We start from the raw sequence: 23,351 nt of genomic DNA on the forward strand, positions 1-23,351 counted from the left end.
TCTTGCAATACAAACAACTTTCCTGAACAATCTGATCTTCGTTTTCCTTTGTTTCCTTGTTCTTTCTTGTGCTTGTATCGGACACAGCAGAACCAAAGGTACTTCCCTTTGGCTTCTGTTGAGACGATGATTTAGACTTCTTTACATCTTTAGGAACCTTTGAAGTTTCCTTAATATTTCCAAATACTGGTATGGTGTAAACATATAGATGCCATTCCTTAAATGTGGCTTCCCTTCTAGGAAGCACCTTAGGATCTGCAACTTTGGTTCTCCATAAATCCTTTAGCTTATAAGGCAATTTATTTACAATAATCAACAAATTAGCAAATAAATTCAGCTCTTGCTAATGTACTCTACTTCCCATTGTGCTACAACATCCTCTCAGAAAGAATGCATATGCTTGTAAAAGCCTTTGTGTCTTTTGATTTTATTGCTGACCAAGAAAGAATCTTGTCTATGTGGGCCCTTGAGATTTGATGTTCATTCCTATAATGATGATGTAATAATTATTTTGCCCTTTTAAAACCTTGTTCTGGATTCATATATTGGCAACTTTTGAATAACTCCTTCACCTGTCATCCAGTATACTGTTCCAGGTAATACAGACGATCTTTAGCATTTTTAGTATTACTTTTAACGTGATGTTCAAAGGATTTCATGAACGCCAGATATTGTAATGGATCTCCATTAAAAACTTGAATTTCCTTCTTAGGTAAACCGCATATACCTTGTTGCTGTGCTAACATAGTAGAAACTTCATTTTGTTTTGCTATGAGTGATATTATATTGTCTTATGCACCCTGGCTTGCAACTGGTTGTCTTGTGGTGAACTGGAAGAAATGGATCTTGAACTGTAAGTGATGGCATTAATGAGATCCTTGAGTTGTAAGTGACGGCATTGATGGGGATCCTTGACTTGTCGCTGGTTCTTCAGCAACACGAAGAGAAATCAATGGTTGAGGATGATCAACTTGCATGGTTGAACTTTTTTGAAATACTTTCCTTTTGGGAAGATCCATATATTGTGTACTCGGAAGAGACTGAACATCGCTTGCTCTTTCCACAGGGTTGGTCATTGTCATTTGAGCCCTTGCAACACCACCCGTGGCTCCTTGCTCGAGTAGACATGTTTCTTGTGGCTGCTGTACCCATTGTTCTGCTGGAATGTTAGGTGCTAGCCCTTTGGGTATTTCACTTTGAGTGATAGATCTTGCAGAATCCTAAGATAATGCTTTTGCTTTGGCCATCTTCATAGCATGTTGTTCTTCAAGCTCGAGTCTTTTCTTTCTCTCTTCAATAATCTTTTTTGTTCTTCATTAGTCATTTGGAACATTTTCTATAGCTCTTCTTGCCCCAGTTGGTGTTTCTTGATTTCGGCTTCCATATTCCCATATCTTTTCTCCAATCACTCATGGTGTGTACAGACAGTGACCAATTCTGCTTGTGCCTTAGCATGCAGACCTGATGTGCTTGAAGCACACAAAGCAGTACTTGCTCTAGGTGCCTTTAAAGACTTTGAAGATCTTCCTGCGTGCATAACCTTGGAAATAGCATCATCAGGATTCACATCTGAACTTTCAGATACCGTTGATTGAGTCTCTATCTTCTGCATTTCGCTTGGTACAGCACCAGTGGGACTTTACAATATACATTCATCTGCTGCAGTTCCACTATCCTTTAAGCCAGCTAATGAGGCCTGCAGTGCCTTGATTGGGTCCTCTTCTTGCTTGCTAGTTGAAGCCGCTTCTTCTTTGGCTACTGGTTCCAACCTCTTGCCAAGGGTTGTCGGTGCACCTTGCTGGCTCAACTCACTACCAAACAATTCTTTGAGAGGATCTTTTGCTCAAAGTCTTTAGCCCAATGAAACATCTCCTTAACCATCTTGGGTTCTTCACACTGCAACCTGGCTTCTCCTGGTTCCTGGGAATGGTAAACAAATTTGTACCTTACTTTGTCCCTTTAGGAAAATTTCTCTGAATTGTCTTGAATCTGTGAATGTGCACACAAGCTTTCCTTATCTCTAGTTGTTTATAACTTTAAAGAACACATTCTTTTAGGGCTTCCTGCCAGATTTTGCCTGTGAGCTGTAGTAAGAACACAGAAATCCTGGAGGAACTCAGCATCCATAAGGGGTACAGCTACAGAGACTGCAGACTTCCGTGTCTCACTGCATGTGAGGCGGAGCCTGGGAACAAATGTCTTGTCAAGGTCTTTGAGAAGCTGAGAGGATTTCCTTGTGGCAAAGTTTCTGTTGCTGGCCCTGCATTGGAGATTAGGTCCCACAGCCATTGTCACCTGCGACAGCATGGGTTACGTAGTTTTCTCCCTTCCTGCCCATTGTTTAGACATATGGCAGTGCCTGGATCAGTGGTGGGACCATGTGTTTGTCACCCTGAAAAGTTCGTTGAAGGTCATCCCCTCCACTCGACTGCACGTCCAACCACCGGGACAGTTGCACTTAGGTACTTCCAGTCTACACTGTGGACGATCACACGGGAGGTAATTATGTTAATTTTTTTCCATGATTTTCCCAACATTGAGATCTAAAAACCATAATCGATCCATCGACGGACTGCCACTCCAGGTGGCGTTTGAAAACAAATTTCCCTCTCAGTTTGCAAGAAGAATTTTGGTTATAAATGTATGCTAATGTTATCATGAAGACTTTATACATTGACTTCAATATTGATAACTTTTATGGTACATCCCTGAGTTGAGAGCATCACTTGATAGATCACAAAATATCCGATACAATGACATGGGATTCTCTGCAAGCAGTCTAACAGGTTTTCTCTAACATAGCACACCCATGTGAAGAGAACATAGAGGAAGGAAAAACTGAAACGGGACCATCTAGGCAGGTTCAAAATGTTGGATTACTTTGAAAAAGGAAGATGAATTAGCACCAAGCTAAGGCAGCGCTTTTTTTTGTGATTTAATTTTTCCTTATCGAGTTCTTTAAAAAATAAGTTCCTCCAAACCGTTGAGTCAGTGTTAAAGTGATGTGCATCATAAGTTACAAAACATGAGTTATCCTTAAAATAGAAACAAGATCAATAACCATATGCATCTATTTAGATCTCAAAACACAGAAAAAAACCGGCTGTTAACTAATATGCTTCACCGCTGCATCCTCCACTATTTCCTCCCCCTCCCCCACCACCCCACCTCAGGAAACCTAGATATTTGCCCCATTTTTTGTGTATAGAGGTCCAATTTATCAAACTGTCTGTAAGAGAGCTCCGGTTCCAGAGGGTGGTGGCAAGGCAGTGGCTGCAGCGTCTTCTCCAGACCTGACGCCACCTCAACGGTTAAGAAAAGTACCTTGCAACCATTCTGAATTGATGAACATTGGACGTCCGAGCGTTGTGGGGCTGTGGAAATGTGTGAACCGTGAAGTAAGGTACAGACTTTAGGAAGGCAGCTGCGGCCTGGTCTGCTGCGGTGATCGGGCCTCTGTTGTGGGGGAGAGGCCTCCAGACTTCGACGTTGTTTGCTGCCAGTGGCCGAGGAGACGCTGCGGCGGGTTTTGCGGCGGTGTGCCGGAGCAGGCTGCGTCGCGCGCCCAGCTGGGAGGATCTGAAGGTCTGTGTGTTGGGTGACGGAAAGGTCGGGGAGCCCAGAGCGGCTGTGTCGGGTGCCTGGCCCGGAGGTTCTAGAGGCTGAGCAGTCTTGGAGAGTGGGGCCCTGTGGCTGATGGTGGGGTTGGCATTGGGTCTCTCCATCGCTATTGTGGCGAGGCTTGTGGGCCCATATGGACTTGAACTGTGAGGCAGTTCTTCACTTCAAGCTACTAGAATTTTTAAAATCTAAGTCTAAAAAAATGTATCTCGTTTCCACTGTGATCACTGTCTAGATTTCATCTTCTACTGTAATGTTTGCACCATTATTTTTATTCACTGTGTAGCTCTGTGTAGATGTTTTTCAGTCTCATGTAATTTTGTTTTGCCTGGGATAGGAATGGCGTAATCTTGTGTTGTCTACGTTGTTTTTGTGCAATCTCGAGATATGTAGGTAGCATTAGGGTACGGAAGAATGTTATCTTGTGTTTTTTTACTGTGTACTGTTTTACAGTCTGGTCTTAAATGACAATAAAGGTATCGTATTGCAAATGCTGACACTTTGGCCATTTCCTGAAATGATGGTTCCTCCCCCAAATTCTTCCATCCTCCAAGAATAATTTGTCTTCCTACCATTACACTTGTCTGAATGCAATTTAAAGAGTGTTTATACCCAAGTAACCTGAGTTTCCCCAGAGTCTGGGGCAAAGAAGAATTTGAATACCTGAAACTTCACCAATATATTTATGTAATCCAAAATTCCTGAATTCTGGGACAAATCCAAAGCACATGTACATTTCCCCTTTACCCACCTTACCGTGCCAGAATTCAGGGTATTTTTCAACCCTAACCTTGCTGGAGTCTAATATAAATGGTGCAGAATTTTAAACTCAATTAGGTGCACTCTCAGGTCTCTTGACATTATTTTGATAGTTTTACAAATTTTGTAACAGGTCCTTTCATGATGTATGTCTAAGTTTAAAAAAAAACTTTTTTTAAACTCGCCACACAAATGCACCAATTAACCAACAACCCCGCCCCCCCCCCGCCAAAAAAAAAAGGTTTTGGAGGCTGGGATGAAAATGGAACATCTGGGGGAATCCTTTGCAGACATGGAGAGAACACACACACACAACTCCTTACAGATAACACCAGATTTGAACCCAGGTCACCTGCGCTGTGATAGTGCAGCGCTGGCCATTACGCTAGCTGTGCCGCGATCGGGTTCATTTGGGAGCCTGATGGCTGTGGCGAAGAAAGGACCTTTCAGCCTGTTCGTGAACGTTTTCACACAATAATCCTTCTCCCTGATGGGATACTTACTCTGCTGGAATTTTGGTCCATTGTCATTAACATCAGACAAGGTGATGGTCACATTGGTTGTCCCTGACAGACCTCCTCTCAGTCCAGCCATGTCCTTCGCCTCAATGACAACCAGGTGATGCTCCTTGACCTCCCTGTCCATATTGGACAAAGCCACTCGAATAATTCCTGCAGAAGACAGTCCTTTCTCGATTAAAAAGGAAACAGAGCTTCCTGTACATCACATCAGATAAACACAAAATACACGTTTGCCACGTCCCAGAGAAGGTGAATCCAAATCTAGAGATTGAGAGAAGGTAAAAATGTAAAACAGACAGTAAAAGTAAATGATGAAAGTCTGCAGACATCGTGGTTGAAGTAAAAACACAAAGCAGGAGTACTCAGCAGGTCAGACAGTCCACTTTATAAAGCAAAGATAAAGATTCATAACCATCATTTTGAGCTTGAACCCTTCATCATGGTGTGGAAAAATGTCGACAGGTGTTGAACAAAATGTTGGTGGGGAGGGACGGGGTGGGGGCAGAGCATGGTCCCACAGGGCAGGAGGTAATAGGTGGATAATGGAGGGAGAGCACCCCAGGAAACAGTGGGAGGGGGGATGGCTCTATGAATGAAGAGGGAAGGGTCAGAGAGCTGGAGGGATGAAGACAGAGGAACGGGGAAGGGAGGGAGAACAGGGAGGAGGCTAATAAAAACCAGAGAAGTCAATGTCAAGGCCATTTGGTTGGAGCGTGCCCAGATGGAAAATCAAGTGTGTTTCCTCCAATTTAGGCAGATTCTTGGATGGGAACAGCTGAGAGGGATATTGGCCAAACACAGGCAAATGGGACAAGCCTGTACAGCAGCGACAAGTCGAGCCGAGGGGCCTGTCTCTGACTCTATGACAGTCGAGGGGCTTATTTATCAAAAACAATAATCCAATTTTAATTTGGTTCTGTCATCTACGGCCACAATTTCAGGAGTTTAATTCCCATGAGATTATATGTGAGAGTTGCATCAAGGTGATTTCTGCTGGTGTCAGTAATTTAAGGTTCTTTCAAGTCAATAAAATGACACGCCAGCTTGCTATATCAGGACAGGCATAGTTTGTTGAATCTTTCTATCTAGGACATGGAAAAAATGTGTGTAAACTTGATCAAAAAATGACAATGTGGCTCTTTTTAATTTCCGAGTGGAGGGGGTCTACCCATTTGCACGTTTTGTTGTTGTTGGTCTTGGGTCAAGCTCATGAGTTCTATACAACTGGTTTGAGCAAATATGAATGTGGAAGTAATTGAACTGATTTCTTCATGGTCACATGCACTGAGGCAAAGTGAAACACTTTCCAGGCATGTCAACCTATCCTTGAATACAACTGTTTATGCAAACCAAACCAGTGTTAGTGTAAGTAAGAATTTTAAATGAGCCTCAGATTGAACTTATTGTTGAAGATTCTGATGGTAGAGAGGTAGTAGCTGTTCCTGAACCTGGTGGTGTGAGTCCTGATGGGACCAGCAAGAACAGAGCAAGTACTGGGTGGTGTGGATCCTCGAAAATTGTTGCTGCTCTCCGATGGCAGTCTTCCCCGTTAATGATCTTGATGGTGGGGAGGGTTTTCCCTGTGATGTCCTGGGCTGTGACCACCACTTTTGGTGGGGCTTTACACTCAAGGGTAGTGGTGTCCCCATACCAGCCGGTCAGCACAGCTGACAGCTATAAAAAGTTGCCAGGGTTTCTGAAGTCATACTGAACCTTCCCGAACTCCTGAGGAGGTAGAGGCACTGATGTGCTCTCTTCACGACGCCATTAGTGTGTTGCATCCAGGGAAAGGTCCTCCACGATAGTAACTCAAAATAACTTGCATTTGCTCACCCTCTCCACCTCTGATCTCCCACTGGATCATCCAGTGTATCTTGGCCACATGCCCTGCATGCTAAATATATCTTACACTGGGAATATGAAAGATCTTCATCAGTCAGGAATGCTTTGTTCAGATGGGTAACCATGAGAGGCGAAACAGATCCAGGGATGTTCACAAGAAACAGATCCAGGGATGTTCACAACATTGAGAGAAGCTCATGATGCAACAACTTCCTCCAAGTTGTTTTTGACTGCTTTGCCCCTTCACCATCGACAGGACGACAAAATTCCAAACCAGTTGGGCAAAGGGAAAATCACTGCACTCGAGAACAGTTGTGCACATTCAGGGAATTCCCATACTCCCCGCCGAAGCAAAAGTTGTTTGGGATTAAATGACAAGATAATATACTTCAGTGCAAATTGCTCAGTGGTGGTTCACAGCAGAATAAAACCAAGATTAAAAAAAAATAGGTTTATGACTTTTGAAGGAAAATTAGCATTCTGAATTAGCTGATAAAAATTCATGTCTTTGGAATGTGTTCAGACATTAATATTCATCCTTGTTCCTCTGAATTGGAGTCCAATAATTCATGTGTGATTCTGACTGCAGGTTTGGAGATGCTCGGAATGTTTTGAGAAAAACTATTTCTTTCTATTCTTGTGGGAATACTGTGGAGAGAAGAAAAAAGTTGTATTTATCGATATGTAGTTCCAGTGGAAAGAATACACTTGGACAGAGCGTCAAGTTCCTCGGAGTCCATTTAACGAGTGACCTATCGTGGACACACAGCATCACCTCACTTGTTCAGGAAGGTGCAACACCCACTGAAGCGGGAAAGGCTACCAGTCACCGTCACGTCAACCTTCTACAGGAGCTCCATGGAGAGCCTCCTGGCTGGCAGCATCAAAGGGTGGTACATTTGCTGCAGAGAATTGGATCGGTGGTCAATCGACCGGACTATTAGAGTGGCAGAGAGGATCGCTGGGGTCTCCCTGCGCCACACCCCCACCCTGATGTGATGTGATCTACCAGGATTGTTGTCTGAAGAGGGTGAGGGCACGCAGAATCATTGAGCACCCCCTCCACCCCGCACTCGATAACTTTCAGTTGCTCCCATCGAGAGTATCAGAGCCAGTTTCTTCCCATGGTTAGGGACACTACTGATCAGCGACTCGTACGAACCATCCAAGATGCCAATATTCACTAAAATTCCATTTATTTATTCATTTAATATTTGTAGATTTGTCCTGCATATGTAATATTTGTCTCCATGTGTGTCTGCATGCTTTTAGACTGAGGACCAGAGAACGTTGTTTCGTCAGGTTGTTCTGTGCAATCAGATAATCAGCTTGAACTTGGGTTATTGTGTGCGGTTCTTGTAACCACACTGAAGGAGGATGGGTTGCATTGGAGAGTAATCAGAGGAGATTCTCCGGGATTTTTGCCTTGAATGGAAGATTGTGCAGAGTCCGAATAGGCTGGGCTTGTTTTCTCTGGATCAAAGGAGACTGAAGGGTGACCTGGTCCAGATTTTATGAGGCATCGATGGGGCAGAGAGTCAAGAATATTTTCCTATGATTCCTATGGAGCACTAAAAAACAAAAGGAAATAGGATAAAGGAAAGAGCTTTAAAGGGAATTTGAGGGGAAAGTTAGTGTGGTTGATATTTGGAAATTGCTTATAGATAGGTGGTAGATTCAGGTACAATCAGTATGTTTAAAGGCCTTAAAACCTTCAAACAGACACAAACACAAATGGGCAAGGCATATAGAAAAATGGGGACCTTATGTCAGTTTTGGAGGTAATTACCATTAAAGGTGATGAAGGAAAGTCAATGGATGATGTCTTCATAGGCTTTAAAAAGGCAGGGAAGGTTGATCAAAAAGTTTCCGTCACTCAATATTCTGGATGAGATGGTAAATTGGATTAGACTTTGCTTTATGGGAGAAGTCAGAGAGTGGTGGTCGAAGAATGCCTCTCTGACAGCAGGCCTGGAGTAGTGGTGTGCTTCAGGGATCAGTGTGGGATCCTCTATTGTTTGTCATCTATATCAATGATCTGGATGTCAACGTGGGAAATTGGATTGGCAAATTTGCAGATCACACGAAGAGTTGGGTAGCAGTGGGCAGCAATGACGGCTTTTAAATGTTGCAGAGGGGTAAGAAACATTTGGGAAAATTGACTATAAAATGGCAGTGGGAATTGTTATGAGCCCAGAGGACCCCAAAATCCAGCAGCAATAGATATTCACCAAGACAAATGGTTACTTCAACAAAAGTTGCTTTTAATTATCTTTAAACTTGAAAACTGAATTACACTTTAACTTATCACTATTGACTTAACTAATCTAACTTAACCCCCTTCTAATTTTAAGCACACAGATATGTAATGTGTGTGTAAGTTCTTTGATTCACAGTCCAATCTCACTTCTCATTCCTCCATGTTCACTGGTCGCAGGCAATTCTTAGACTGTGCACAGAATTTAACATTTATAAAGTTCACCAGGCTTTGGTGCTCAAAAGGTAAATGGTTACCGCTCAGGAAGATTTTTTTTGGTTTTCAAAGAGAGATGTGTTGTTCCAGGACATCCACAACTGGTGTACTTCCCTCAGTCACTTCAGTGTCTTGCTGACGAAGCTTGCCCCCTCAGGGTTCTCCAGATGATAACCTCTTTCATTCAGGTCACCACAGAGATCCTTTTTGTTTCTCTTATTCCAAGTAAAACATCAGACAGCCAGTCCTCTCTTCTTGCATAAACCACAAGGGCTTTGACCAGGCTGAACTAAACACTCACAACCCATCTTCCCAATGGGGTTTTTCCACATGCTTGCCAGCTTGTCCTGTTCCAGTGCCAGTTGATACTGCTGACTGTAACACTGTAGAACTGATATCTGTCTGTCTCTCTCTCTCTCTCTCTCTCTCTCTCTCTCTCCCCCTCTCTCTCTGAGAGAAAGCCTGTTTGACTCTCTCTGCTTGCAAAACCACATGACCCTCTTAGAACAGTAAGTTCCTTTCCAGGCAATCTGCAGCTCCAACAAGCCCTTTCATCTGTTGCCTTTTTGTAAACAACAATCCATTTATGAAGTCTCTTGGGCACTCTCCAAAGCTTTTGCAAAGACTGCTGGCCCCGACATGTCTAGCATGAGAAGAAGTCCAGTATTTTAAATAAGATCTGTTTTAATGTGTTTGTATGTGACCTCCACTAAAAACCCTGCCCCAATCATATCTAAATTCTGTCACAACATGCATGAGATGTTGCATTTAATATAGGATTTACACGGTAAACTGTAGGGCACTGAGGAGTGTAGTAGAATAGATGGATCTGGGAATGCAGATACAGGTAGCACTCAACTTACAACTGTATTTGGGACCGTAGGATTGGTCATAACTCAGATTGGTCATAAGTTGGATTTGAACGAGATATTAAAGCAATTTTTCATTTAAAAAATTCAACACGTGAACCTTTAATAAAGAATCTCAACATGTGCACAGTATTTTTTTTAAAATCGGTTGTATGTGCAGGTAGACGTAACTCACGGAGTTTGTAAGTTGAGGACCACCTATACATAATTCCTCGAAAGTTGCATCATGGGTTTTAACTAGAGCTTTTGGCACATTGGTCTTCATAAATCAAAGTATTGAAGACAGGAGTTGGGATGTTAAGGTAAATGGTATAAGATATCGGTGAGGCCAAACTTGGAGCATTGTGTGCAGTTTTGGTCACCCAACTACCGGAAAGTTATCAAAAAGATGGGAAGAATGCAGGGAAGATTTACAGATATCTTGCCAGGACTTGAGGAGTTGAGTTAAGGGGAAAGGTTAAGCAGGTTAGCATTAAGGTTAAAAATGAACCAAACAATAAACCAAAGAAACTGCCTTACTTCTATTTATTTTGTAAGGTAAATATTTGAACTGTGAAGCCGCTGCAAAATAACGAATATTGTAACATTAAATTCTAATTCTGAATATTTTCCACAGAGCATTGGAGAATTAGGGGAGATTTGATAAAATAAAATCTAGGGGGTAATAGATTGGTAAATGCAAGTCAGCTATTTCTACTGAGGTGAGGTGAGGCAAAGGTTAGACACCCCCTTCATGGTTTGATATACAGTATGTTGAAAAAGGTCACACCTCAGCCTCCTGCGCTCCAAGTACAAGCTCCAGCCTATGCAGTCCCTCCTTGTAACTCAAGCCCTCATGTCCCGGTAACAGCCCTCATGAATCTTTTTTTGCACCTCATGATCCAGCTCACATTGCTGAAAGGGCAACACGTCTTTAAGCTTTTATCCTGCCCCTGTTGCAAAGAGAGGCATTCACCATCGTTTCAATGCAAATTTGAAATGTGTCACACCTTTGGAAAAGCAACAAAAACTGCAGAGGTTGGAACCTTGAGCAAACACCGATCTGGTGGAGGGACTCATCAGGCCAGGTAGCATCTCTGGGTAGAAATGATCAGGCTCGGGACTCCTCAACATTTCTACCCTTGGATACTCCTTAACCACTGATGTCCTTTAGGAGCTCAAGATTCACACATAAAACAGACGTACTGTCTAACATAGAACATTATAGAACAGTGCAGGCCCTGCAACTCACAACATTTAACCCGCTCTACAACAGCCTAAACCTTTCCTATTACACACCCATAACCCTCTATTTTTCTTACATCTGTGTGACTAAGAGCCTTTTGAATGTCCCTATTGCACCACCGCCACTCCCAGCAATGCATTCCAGGCACCCTCCTCTCTCTGTATATAAAAAGTTCCTCTGACGTCTCCCCTCAGTTTTCCTCCACTTACCTTAAACTGCTCTCCTCTGGTCTTTGCTGTTGTCACCCCAGGAAAAATGTGCTGGCTGTCCCACCTATCTAAGCCACTCATAATCTTACATACCTCTATCAACTCATTTCTCATCCTTTATTGCTCCAAAGAGAAAAGTCCTGGCTCTGTCAACCTTGCTTCATATATTCTCCAATCCAGGCCACATCCTGGTAAGTCTTCTTAGCACTAAACTTCAGCATCTTTCCTGTAATGAGGCGATCAGAACTGGACACAAGTGTGGCCTAACCAGAGTTTTATAGAGGTGCAACATTACCTCATGACTCTTGAACTCAATCCCCTGACTAATGAAGGCCAACGCATCCACTCAATCAACTTGCATAGCAATTAGGAGGGATCTATGGACATGGACCTAAAGATCTCTCTGTTCCTCCACACTTTTAAAAATCCTTCCAAAGAAATCAGACCTGAAACGTCGGTTAGATATCTTTGCCTCCTGTGGATGCAGCAAGACCTGATGAGTTCCTCCAGCATTTATGTGTTTTTACACCACCTTCAAGTTCCAAAATGCATTGCTTTGCACTTATTCAGATTGAACTCCATCAACCACACCTTCTATCATTTGTGTCACACCTTCCTGACTCATTGCTGCTCATTATCAAACTCCATTGGGAAGACGATCGCATTCTGAGGTACACGTCTCTTTGCCTACCTGTTGTTGCTTCCACCAGGAAGTATGGCTGTCCTTGAAGGAGTCGGTAGACAACCCTGGCATGGCTCCCGTACAATGGGTCATCAGCATCAGTTGCCGTTACTTGGGTAACTGAGGTTCCTGCACAGAGTTCAGGCAAACACACTTATTCAATATTTCTTGCACTTTTTTTTCTGTTCCAAATGCTTTGCTGTTCAAACAAATGCACAGCAACAAACGCATACTGCAATTACATTGTGTTCTATTTAATGCAGCCCTTTAACTTACGAAGTCAAGACCTTTTGGAAAGCTGGATGCAGGGAGGATGTTGTCCTTGGCTGAGGAAGTTGAAACCTGGGCCCCTTGTCTCAGAATAAGGAGACAAAGAGTGAGGAGATGAGGAGAAATGTCTTCATTCAAAACATGATCATTTTATACCAGTTCTCACCACGGAGAACTGACGTTGAGATTGTTTATAGGAGAGTCAATAGACTTGCAGATGTTAAGTGAATGAATAGAAATTACTCTGGTATTCCCAACACCCTGGTCATGCTAGCTTCTCCCTACTACCTTCAGGCAGAATGTACAGGAGCCAGAAGTCTCTGGATTCAAGGCAGTTTTTTTGTAACCCCCCAATAACTATCAGGCCCTTTTTTAAAGATGTAGTCATCCAGTAAACAGCTCATTTCGGCCCATGAGTCTGTGCTGCCCACTTACACCCCATTAGCCAACACCCCCAGTATGTTTTCAGCAGTGGGAGGAAACCAGAGCCCCTGGGGAAAACCCACGCAGACACGGGGAGACCGTACAAACTCCTTACAGGCAGTGCGGGATTCGAACCCTGGTCCTGATCGCTGGTGCTGTAAAGGCATGTTGCTAACCACTACGCTAACTGTGCTGCCCTAACCTCTCTGTACTACCCTGACCAAAGGGCCGTTGGCATCATTATAGGGTCATAACCTTATATACCTCCATTAGGTCACCTCTCATTCTTCGTCATTCCACAAAGATAAGCCCTATCTCTGTCATCTGTGCTTCTTGTGACATGTTCTCCAATATGAGCAAAATTCTGTTTAACCTCATCTGCATCTTCTCCAAAGCATCTACCTCCTTCCTACAATGCCATTATTGCCTCAGGGCTGGTCAAGAAGCTACAGACTCTAGGCCTCTGTACCCATCTCTGCAAGTGGATCCTTGACTTCCTAATTGGAAGACCACAGTCAGTACAAATTGGAATCAACGTCTCCTCCTCACTGATCATCAACACAGGCGCACCCCAAGGATGCGTGCTTAGCCCACTGCTCTACTCATTACACAGCCATGACTGAGCGGCCAGGAACAATTCCAATGCCATCTACAAGTTTGCCCATGACACCACAGTTGTCGGCAGAATCACAAATGGCAGTGAGGAAGCATATGGCAGGAGGGAGATAGATCAGCTCGTTGAAGGGTGTAATGACAACAAACTTGTGCTCATTGTCAGCAAAACCAAGGAGATGATTGTGGACTTCAGGAGGAAGTCAGGGGTACATGACCCAGTCCTCATTGAGGGTTCAGTAGTGGAGAGGGTCAAGAACTTCAACATCTCTGAGGAACTGTCCTGAAGCCTCCACATTGATGCAATCACAAAGGCTATACTTTGTGAAGTGTCTGAGAAGATTCAGTATATTACTTAAGACTCTCGTAGACTTCTACAGGTGTACCGTGGAGAGCATTCTGGCTGGCTGCATCACTGCCTGGGATGGAGGCCCAACTCTCAGGCCAGGAATAAACTCCAGAGGTTTGTTAACTGGGACTGCAACAACACAAGAACCAGACCACTCCTTCAAGCAGTGTCTTAAAAAAGCAGCCTCTATTCCCTACCACCTAGGCCATGCCCTCTTCACTCTGCAACCCCCTCCCCCAATCAGGAAAAAGGTACAGGAGCCTAAAGATGAGCACTCAACGGCACAAGGACAGCTTCTTCCCCTCCGCCATCAGATTCCTTTCTGTTTTGAAAAAATTATTTAAGGTTTTACAAAATTCAAGTATATAAAATACAAAATAAAACCTAAAACTACCCCATACTACCCCCCACGCCTCCCAACTACCCCTTCCCTTACAACCCTCCCCCCTTGGAACTTAATTTATAAAAAAACATACATAAGATCATAACAGGCTGCTGTGTGGTTTATCAATTATTTACATCTTTAAACACAAATAAAAATTTACTTAACATCTCACCATACATTCCAAATATTAAGGCCACATTTTAACATAAGAAGTATGATTATTCCGCAAACTGTACGTTATCTTCTCTAAATACAGACGTGATTGAATTTCATTATATGCCATCTTTTTATACTCAATTCGACACCATTTTTCCAAGTTATGGCAATACATTTTCTAGCCATTGCTAATCCTAATTGTATCAATGCAACTTGAGGTTTTTCCAATTGCAAATTAGCCATAATATTCTTCGTATAACCCAATGAACCCACCCATGGATCCACATATAAATCTATTTGGAATAAGTCCCGCAAAAATTTAATTACTTGTTCCCAAAAAGGCTAAACTTTTGTACATTCCCACACCGAATGCACAAAAGTACCTGTCTGGTTCCCACTTCGAAAACACAAGGCTGACTCACTAAAACCATAGCTTTTCAGTTTTTCAGGAGTTAAATATAACTGATACAAAAAGTTATAATTAACAAAACTATAATGTACATTAATTAATTTTGTGACACTATCCAAGCACATATCAGACCATTCTTCCACAGATAAAAGAATAAATAAATCCTGCTCCCATTTATCTCTTGTTCTAAATATATCAACCTTCTTCATCATTTTTCTGTAATAACAAATACATTTCTGAAACAAACCCTTTTTTTTTGTCCTTATCAGCAACTAATTTCTCAAATTTCGTTTGACCCAGTTCCCTGAATAATCAATGAACCAAAGACATGACTTTACCCTTCGTGCACTCTTAATTTTATTTTTATTTTTTATAGTAGTGTTGTAAGATGGTTATAATATGTATGTTTGCTCAATGATGCTGACCCAAAACATCGAATTTCTTGACTTGTTCACAATAAATTCTGAAGGAGGTGACCAGAACTGCCTGAAGGTGTGGTCCAACCACGTTAGAGAGCTACAAATTACTGAGTAAATTTGCGCAAATAAAGAAGCAGTCAATAAGGCCCATTTCCATCAAACAATCAACCATCTGCTCGAAGAACTCTGTGGGCCGAGCAGCGATGTAGCAGAAAATAAATGGCTGAGGTTTCAAGTCAGAGCCCTTCACCAAGACTGAGAGTGCAGAGGGGGAACACTCTGTCAATTGAGGGAAGAGTTGGAAGGGGTTGACGAGCCAGCAGGGGATCCGTGAACAGAGGAGGAGTGAAGGATGAGAGACAGATGGGGGAAGGGTTAGGGGTGGAGTTAGAAGACAGAGGCAGTTCAATGGCTGACAAAAGGAGAGAAAGTGACAAACATTTCTAGTCCTGACCTGTTCCATTTCCCTTGTCTCTTGGGGTCTCTGATACAACAATAAAGCATCACAATGTATTTCAAGGCAACCAGGTTTTTAAGCCAATTGTTTGTCATTATTGGAGACCCATTGGAAAGTCATTCCACACTTCCAGCCTGTTCCACCATTCAATACGATCATGGCTGACCTTACAACCTCATTATCCTATCCCTTCTTTCGCCCTCTCCCTCTTGAACCATCCACCCAGACAGCCAAGGACACAGAGTCACTGTCACATTGAAGGACAGGATTTATGAGTTTCCACATGGTCTGTGAGTGAGGTGGGAGGGGGCGAAGAATGATGATGAGAGTTTACTGTCATATCCACAGGGATAATGTATACATTCCCAGAAATTCTTACTTGCTGCAGCCAAAGTTGGATGATGCGCACTTGGACTTTTGAAGGCCATTAACAAGGTGCCTCAGATGAGGCTGCTTAACAAGGTGAGAGCTGATGAAATTATAGGAAGGAGACTACCATGTGTAGAGTGTTGGTTAATAGGCAGGAAACAGAGAGTGAGAATAAAGACATCCTATTCCGGTTGGTTGACCTGCTACTAGTGGTGTTTTGCAGGGGTCAGTGTTGTGGCCGTTTCTTTTTACATTGTACATAAATGATTTGGATAATGGTATAGATACCTCTGTGGCTAAGTTTGTGGATAGGTGAGAGAGCTGGTGGTGCTGAGGGCACGGAGAGGCGGCCGAGGGTCTCGGAGTGATTAGGAGAATGGGCAAATAGATGGCAGATGAAATATAGTGATGGGAAGTCTACAGCAGTCCTACATTTGGGTACAAGAAATCGAAGGGCAGGCTATTATTGAGATGAGGAAAAAAATTCAAAGTTCGGAGATGCAAAGGAAATTGGGAGTCCTCGTGCAGGATACCCTAAAGGTTAATCTCCAGGTTGAGTCAACAGTGAATGCAATGTTGGCGTCCATTTCTAGAGGAATAAGATAGAAGAGCAGGGATGTAATGATGAGACTCTATAGGGCACTGGTAAGACCTCATGTAGTACTGTGTACAGTTTTGGGTGCCTTATTTGAGAAGGAGGCACTGGCATTGGAGAGGGTTCAGCGAAGATTTATTACCATTGATTGTGACTTCAGGAGGAACACAACCCAGTTCTCGTCATGGGCTCAGTAGTGGAGAGAGTCAAGAACTTCAAATTCCTGGGTGTCAACATCTCTCAGGATCTGTCCTGGAGCCTGAGTGTCAATGCAATTGCGAAGAAGGCTCGCCAACAGCTATACTTTGTGAGGTGTTTGAGGAGAATTGGTATGTCACCAAAGACTCTCAGAAACTTCTACAGGTGTACTGTGAAGAGCTTTCTGGCTGGTTGCGTCGCTGCCTGGTACGGAGGTGCCAACTCTCAGGACAAGAATAAACTCTCAGAAACTTCTACAGGTGTACTGTGAAGAGCTTTCTGGCTGGTTGCGTCGCTGCCTGGTACGGAGGTGCCAACTCTCAGGACAAGAATAAACTCCAGTGGATTGTTGACTCAGCCTGCGACATCACAGACATCAGACTTCACCCCATCGAGGACATCGACAAGAGGTGGGGGGTCATAAAGAAAGCAGCCTCTATCCTTAAAGATCCCTACCATCCAGGGCCATGCCCTCTTCACTCTGCTACTATCGGAAAAATGGTACAGGAGCCTGAAGACGAGGACACAGCGGCACAAGGACAGCATCTTTCCCATTGCCATCAAATTCCTGAATAATCAAGGAACCAAAAACACTGTCTTATTTTTTGGGCACTATTTTTTAAATTTATTGTTGTAAGGTGGTTTATATGAACATTTGCTCTGTGATATTACCGCAAAACATCAAATTTTGTGAGTTGTTTGTGACAAATTCTGATTCTACAGCACAGTACAAGCCCTTTGACTACTGATGTTGTGCCGACCTATATATTCCGAAAGAAAAACTGTACTAAACGCTTCCTGACTTGTAACCCTCTAGTTTTCTTTCATTCAGTCTAAGAGACTCTTAAATGCCCATAATGTTTCGGCCTCCACCACCACCCCTGGCAAAAGGCCTCCTTCTCCTTTACCCTCCCCCACCTTTTAATGCAGCCGTCTGCCTGATTTTCCACACTCCTGATGAAGGGCTCAGGCCTCAAGCCTGAAGCCTTTTGCTTCCCATTGAAGCTGCGTGAACTGCTGAGTTTCTCCAGCACTCCAACGCCAAGAGACGTGAAAGAACTCCTAATTTGTATGATATTACTTGTGCTTACCATCAGGAGACATTTCGGGGACAGTGGCAACATACGGGCCATCCAGAAACCTGGGTTCATTATCATTGATGTCCTGGACTTTGATATTGAACTCAGACTCCGGTTCAGCGTGCTGATTGGTTGCTTTGTTCACCACTTGCGCCCGTAACCAGTAGGAGGGTTTTTCCTCTCGGTTCAGCTTCTTCATGAGATAGATGTCTCCTTTATCTTCATCGATGGTGAATATGGTCCCAGCGCCCTCACCACTCAGCGTGTATCTCAGGGTACCATTGCCATTATCTAAGTCAGAGTGTAGCTGTGGGTACAAATTGTTCCAAGCTATTAAAGTAATGCAATTTCAATAGTTTCTGATGAAGGAAGGAGAGCATCATGACCCCAGCAATTCCTGGCACCGCACCATATTAACAATAGTTCAAGTTTATTATCATCTGACTGTACCTATACCACCTGATGAAAAAGCTCTTCTCCAGACCACGACGTATACATACATATCACCCAATAATCACAGACAATATAATTTGAAATAAATACCATATATACTGATGGGGCAGCACAGCCAGTGTAGTGGTTTGCACAACACCGTTACAGCGCTGGTGATGTGGACTGGGGTTTGAATCCCACACTGCCAGCAAGGAGTTTGCATGTTCTCCTCGTATCTTCGTGGATTTTCCTCAGGGACTCCGGTTTCCTCCTACCGTTCAAAACGTACCAAGGGTTGTTGGTTAATTGGGTGCCATTGGGCTCATAGGCCGAAAAGGCCTTTTTCTCTGCTATATGTCTAAAATGTTTTTTTTAATTTATAAAGTCTATCTCATGTAAAAGTTGATTCCCTATTTTTGGCCAAAAAAAATCAGGATTTTTCCATATATCTTGACAAAGTTGACCCCAGTCTCCCACCTCAGTCCGGATCACTTGTAGGCCAGATCTCCAGTCACCTTCAATGCAGATTTCCCACCTTGTTATGACCACCCACAGACCTGATCTTCCGACACACTCGACGCCACAGTCCTGACCTTCCCCCACACCAACATCCACGCTAACTCCCTTTCTAGTTCCCACACCAACCTCAACCCCTGCAAGGCTGACACTACTGCTGGATCCCACAGGCTCATTCCACCACCACTCCATACCCTTACTTATCCCCTCATACTTCTCCCTAGTTGTTACATCATAGACCAGCAACAATAGAAATTCACTAATAGCTATTAATAATATAACAATTTAACTTAAATCTAAACTTAACCCCATTGCACAAATATACCTGTGTGTGTGTGTGTGTGTGTGTGTGTGTGTGTGTGTGTGTGTGTGTTATCCAAACCATTACAGCTTAGACTCAATTCTGGAAAGTCAATTCTCAAAGTTCAGTGTTAGGAATCCTGTGTGGAAACTCAGAACTTTTAAACTGATGTTCAGAAGTAATTATGAAGCAGGTGAGACACTGAGTCATCAGACTGCCTTTAACTTAGAAATCCTTGTTGAGTTGCTTCTGGAGAAATGTCTTTCCATATGAATGGTTCTCACAACTCCCCTTTCCCTTGAGTAGGGGAAACAAAACATGTGACTTCTACAATCCTTCCAAGACCCAGGAAAGGCTCAGATGAAATGGTGATCAGAATGGCCACAATCCAAATGCAAGGATAATCTTGCTTCCTTTACCCAAATATGGGTTTATCTGAAATGACCATTACAATAGTCACAGTAGATCACTGTTTTCCCCTGACAAGAAAGTGTCCATTTCACACAAAGTCATTTCACCTCTGTCTCTTGCATCTCTGGTTACTTATTAATCAATCTTGCCTCTTCAAGTGTCTCAATCACATGACTTGCTTGATCAATACCAAAATCTTTTCTGTTTCAATTTCCCAAAAACATGACTCATAATCACTTTACCTGTAAATGTCCCATCTGGTCTTTCATCCTGAAATAACAACTGTTGTTCTTCCAAACCATTAACTGTGTTTATAGTTGCTATTTGACGGTGCTTTCTGTCTGACCACCAGCTGTGGATGGTTTTGGTGTGAAAAGGTTTTGTTATGAAATGTTTTCAGTCTGTGAGATTACTAAATAAAATATGAGCTTGTAACTGACTCAGCCCCCATCTCCTTCTTTGGGTTGCCCCTTTCTTTCTCACTCCCCCCCAACACTTTGATATTTGTAACTTTAATCCTGGTATCTGCATACTTTTGTCCTTTTCTCTTATGGATTTTGTTAGTTAGTAGGACGTGTGTTTTGATGTGCATTTATTACTTGAATTCATCATGTTTTTGTTCTTTATTTGTTTAGATCATTTGGACATACGGTATTTTGAATTCTAATGTGAAATTCAGCCCCTCAAAAGTAGTATCCATGTAATAGTTGACCCCGTAAATTTAGCATTAAAAACGGGCTACAAAATTCGACTTTTACATGAATAGGTAAATATTTGGTGATGATTTACTCCTTTACTGTTCACTCGTCTCACAGCCGGTGGCAAGAAACGATTTCCCAGTCTGGCACCCTTGATTTTGATACTCCTGATGGTAGTGGGCCAAAGATACGGCGTTCTGGATGGAAAGGGTACTCAATAATTCTTTGAGCCCTACTTAAGCATGACTTCCAGTGAATATAGTAGCAATAATCCTGGTGGATATTGTTCCATTTTACCCTGAAATACCGCTATGTTCAAATCTCTGCAGAAACCCTGTTCGATTGCAGGGCCAAGGCACTGGATATAATGGCATCATCCACTCTTATCGGACCTGTACCATGACCTGACATTGGTTTCTGATTGTGCAATGCAGGAGTCAGGCATTGTAGAGAGGCCGAGGCTCTTTGCCTCACCAACATCAGTCACCCCTTTACATTAATCCCACGTGAGCGTCATTTTAAAAAAAATTATCACCACATTCTCATCAATGGCATCCAGATTCTTTTACTCATTTAAACACAAGGGGAAATTATACAGCAACCAAAAGACTTCCATGACTTTGGGATGTGGTGGGGGGGGGCGGGGAAACCAGGGGACCCAACCGAAACCCGAACAGCACATTCTTAAATAAAGAGCTCAAAACTGTCACAATAATCCAAGTGAGGTCTCACCAGTGCCTTTTCAAATCTCTGCAGTCCCACTCAGTGCCAGTGAGTTCCACCCTCTGGGGGAAAACATGTTCCTTTTCTCCCCTTTGACCAATTATTTCTAAGTCTCTATCTCCTTGATTTGACCCCTTTGCCGAGAGGTTTTTACCTCTCATCTGAGTCCAAAGGGAGATTCTTATATTCTCATTACTGGAAGCATCTTCTCCACCTCCACTCTTTCCTGCCTTTTCAATATTCGGGATGTTTTGATGAGATCCCCCTCATCATTCTAAACTCGTACATTGGCCTTCTCTTCCCTGGGATCATTAACCTAAACTTCTTCCAGACCCTCTCCAATGCCAACACATCCTTCCTTTGACATGGCTCATCGTGTTCAGTGCAACGCTATTACAGTACCAGTGACCCGGGTTCAAAACCAGCACTGTCTGTAAGGAGTCTGAACATTCTCCCTGCGTCTGAGTGGGTTTCCTCGGAAGCTCTGGTTTCCTCAGAAGCTCTGGTTTCCTTCCACCCTTCAAAATGTACCAGGGCCATAGGTTTATTGAGCTGTATGTCTAAATGGAAAAAAAATGAAAATATAATTGAGTTCGTCACCTCACTACAGGAACGATGTTGAGGATGCAAATGAAATTTACCAGGATGCTGCTTGGATGGGAAAGCACACCTTATGAGGATAGGTTGAGTGAACTTGTTCTTTTCTCCCGGCAGTGAAGGAGGATGAAGGGTAACATGATCGAAGCATACAAGATGGTGAGAGGCATTAATTGTGTGGAATGTCTGAGGCTTTTCCCCAGGGCTGAAATGGCTAACATGAGGGAGCATAGTTTTAAGGTGCTTGGGAGTAAGTACGAAGGTGGGGGGGGTGCAGGTAAGAGGTAAGTTCTTCATGCAGAGAGTGGCGGGTACAGGATCTTTTAGTAGATGATTAGATAGATCCATGGAAGTGAGAAAAATGGGGGGGGGGTGTTATGCAGTAGGGAAATTTTAGGCAGTTGTTTGAGTAGGTTATTGGGTTGGCAGAACACTGTGAGTTGAGGGGCCTGTAGATTTCTATGTTCTAAAACTGCTCACAATACTCCAGATATATATCTGACCTATGCCGTATAAAACCTCAGCATTACATCCTTGGCTTTATATCCTAGTTCCCTCAAAATGCAAGCTAAGTGCACCAGGTGCAGCAATTCCTCTTGGCCGCAGAACACTCCCTCAGGTACCCTCGTTTCTTCCTTCCAAATCATGGTGGGCTCGTTACAGGTAGTCTGTAGCAATATGGTGAAGACAAACACACTCTAACTGATGTAAAAATGTAAGAAATGCACAAAACAAGGTATAAACTTGATGACCACTGTGGTGATATGTAATTACACCACTAGGTCACCAGGGGTCATCCCAGTGACCTTGTCTATAAAGCAGTCCAGAGCTACAATCTAGCCTTCCAGGTTCGTCTTGCAGAGAGACAAGACCTCTTAGTGTACATATTAGTTTATTAAACCTGTCTTATACTCGCACTGCTGGTGTGGTCATTGTCAGTACAACCACAAAAGTGAAAATCCTCTAAAATAAATCTTCCCACTGGAGCAAAAGTCCCGCTGATGGCATGGGCAGGGGCTCAATCTTGCCAGCTCTCCACCCCCACTCTCTTGTTACAAGTGCTCCTTGCCAAGCAAAGGGGCATTTACGGTGGTCCGTGGGGGGAATAAAAAAATGAGAATCGCTGCGCTAAAAGAATGAGGCAACAATTTGGGAGCGAGATCAAAAAAGATGGCATCTCCATAGGGTCCATCATACAGATTGCTCCTTTGTGGCCTGTCTCCACAGCCCCTGCTTAATCTTCACTTAATCTCATCTGTTTACCTGACACTCAATATTTACAATGGATCCAGTATCAATTGGCATTTGCAGAATAGAGTTCCATCCACTTCCACTCTCTGTGTGTGGAAATTATCTGCGGGGGTTGAAGTTAATTTTATTTTTTTTCTTCTTGCCCTAGAGTTCCCAGCCGAGCAGGGCAAGATATTTCTGTGCACAGAACCATTTCCCCTCTGCGTGATGAAAACTCCAGGCAATTATTCTTTAACCTGCTGCTTAACTCTTATTTAAAATTGAACCTTAATGGTTCAAATATCATTCTGATGAGACCACTCTGCGTCCAGTCAAGGCCAATATAACCTTCCAAACATCCCAGGAGAACAGCCAATCATTTTTGTCATATTCAGGCAGTTCGGTGTCACTATTGCTCAATTTCCATGCCTTTATCTTCTAGTTCATGAAGAATAAATAACTAAAAAAATGATAAACAATAGCAATCAGTTCCCCTTTAAGGTTGAGTTCTATATCTGATT

The 23,351-nt window shown here is 43.0% G+C and overlaps 1 protein-coding gene across 2 annotated transcripts in view; it reads right to left on the reverse strand.

The window, feature by feature from the left end:
• LOC138755821 (cadherin-7-like) overlaps positions 1–23,351 on the reverse strand; it is a 176,362-nt gene that overhangs the window by 96,712 nt on the left and 56,299 nt on the right. For both annotated transcript variants that reach the window (XM_069922499.1, XM_069922500.1), the window contains exons 3-5: positions 17,935–18,229; positions 12,211–12,330; positions 4,884–5,051 (exon numbers count right to left, since the gene is read on the reverse strand). In XM_069922499.1, the coding sequence (XP_069778600.1) occupies positions 4,884–5,051; positions 12,211–12,330; positions 17,935–18,229 (583 nt within the window). The remainder of the gene's footprint in view (positions 1–4,883; positions 5,052–12,210; positions 12,331–17,934; positions 18,230–23,351) is intronic.

The sequence above is a fragment of the Narcine bancroftii genome, chromosome 2, assembly GCF_036971445.1.
Source record: "Narcine bancroftii isolate sNarBan1 chromosome 2, sNarBan1.hap1, whole genome shotgun sequence".
Taxonomy (NCBI): Eukaryota; Metazoa; Chordata; class Chondrichthyes; order Torpediniformes; family Narcinidae; genus Narcine; species Narcine bancroftii.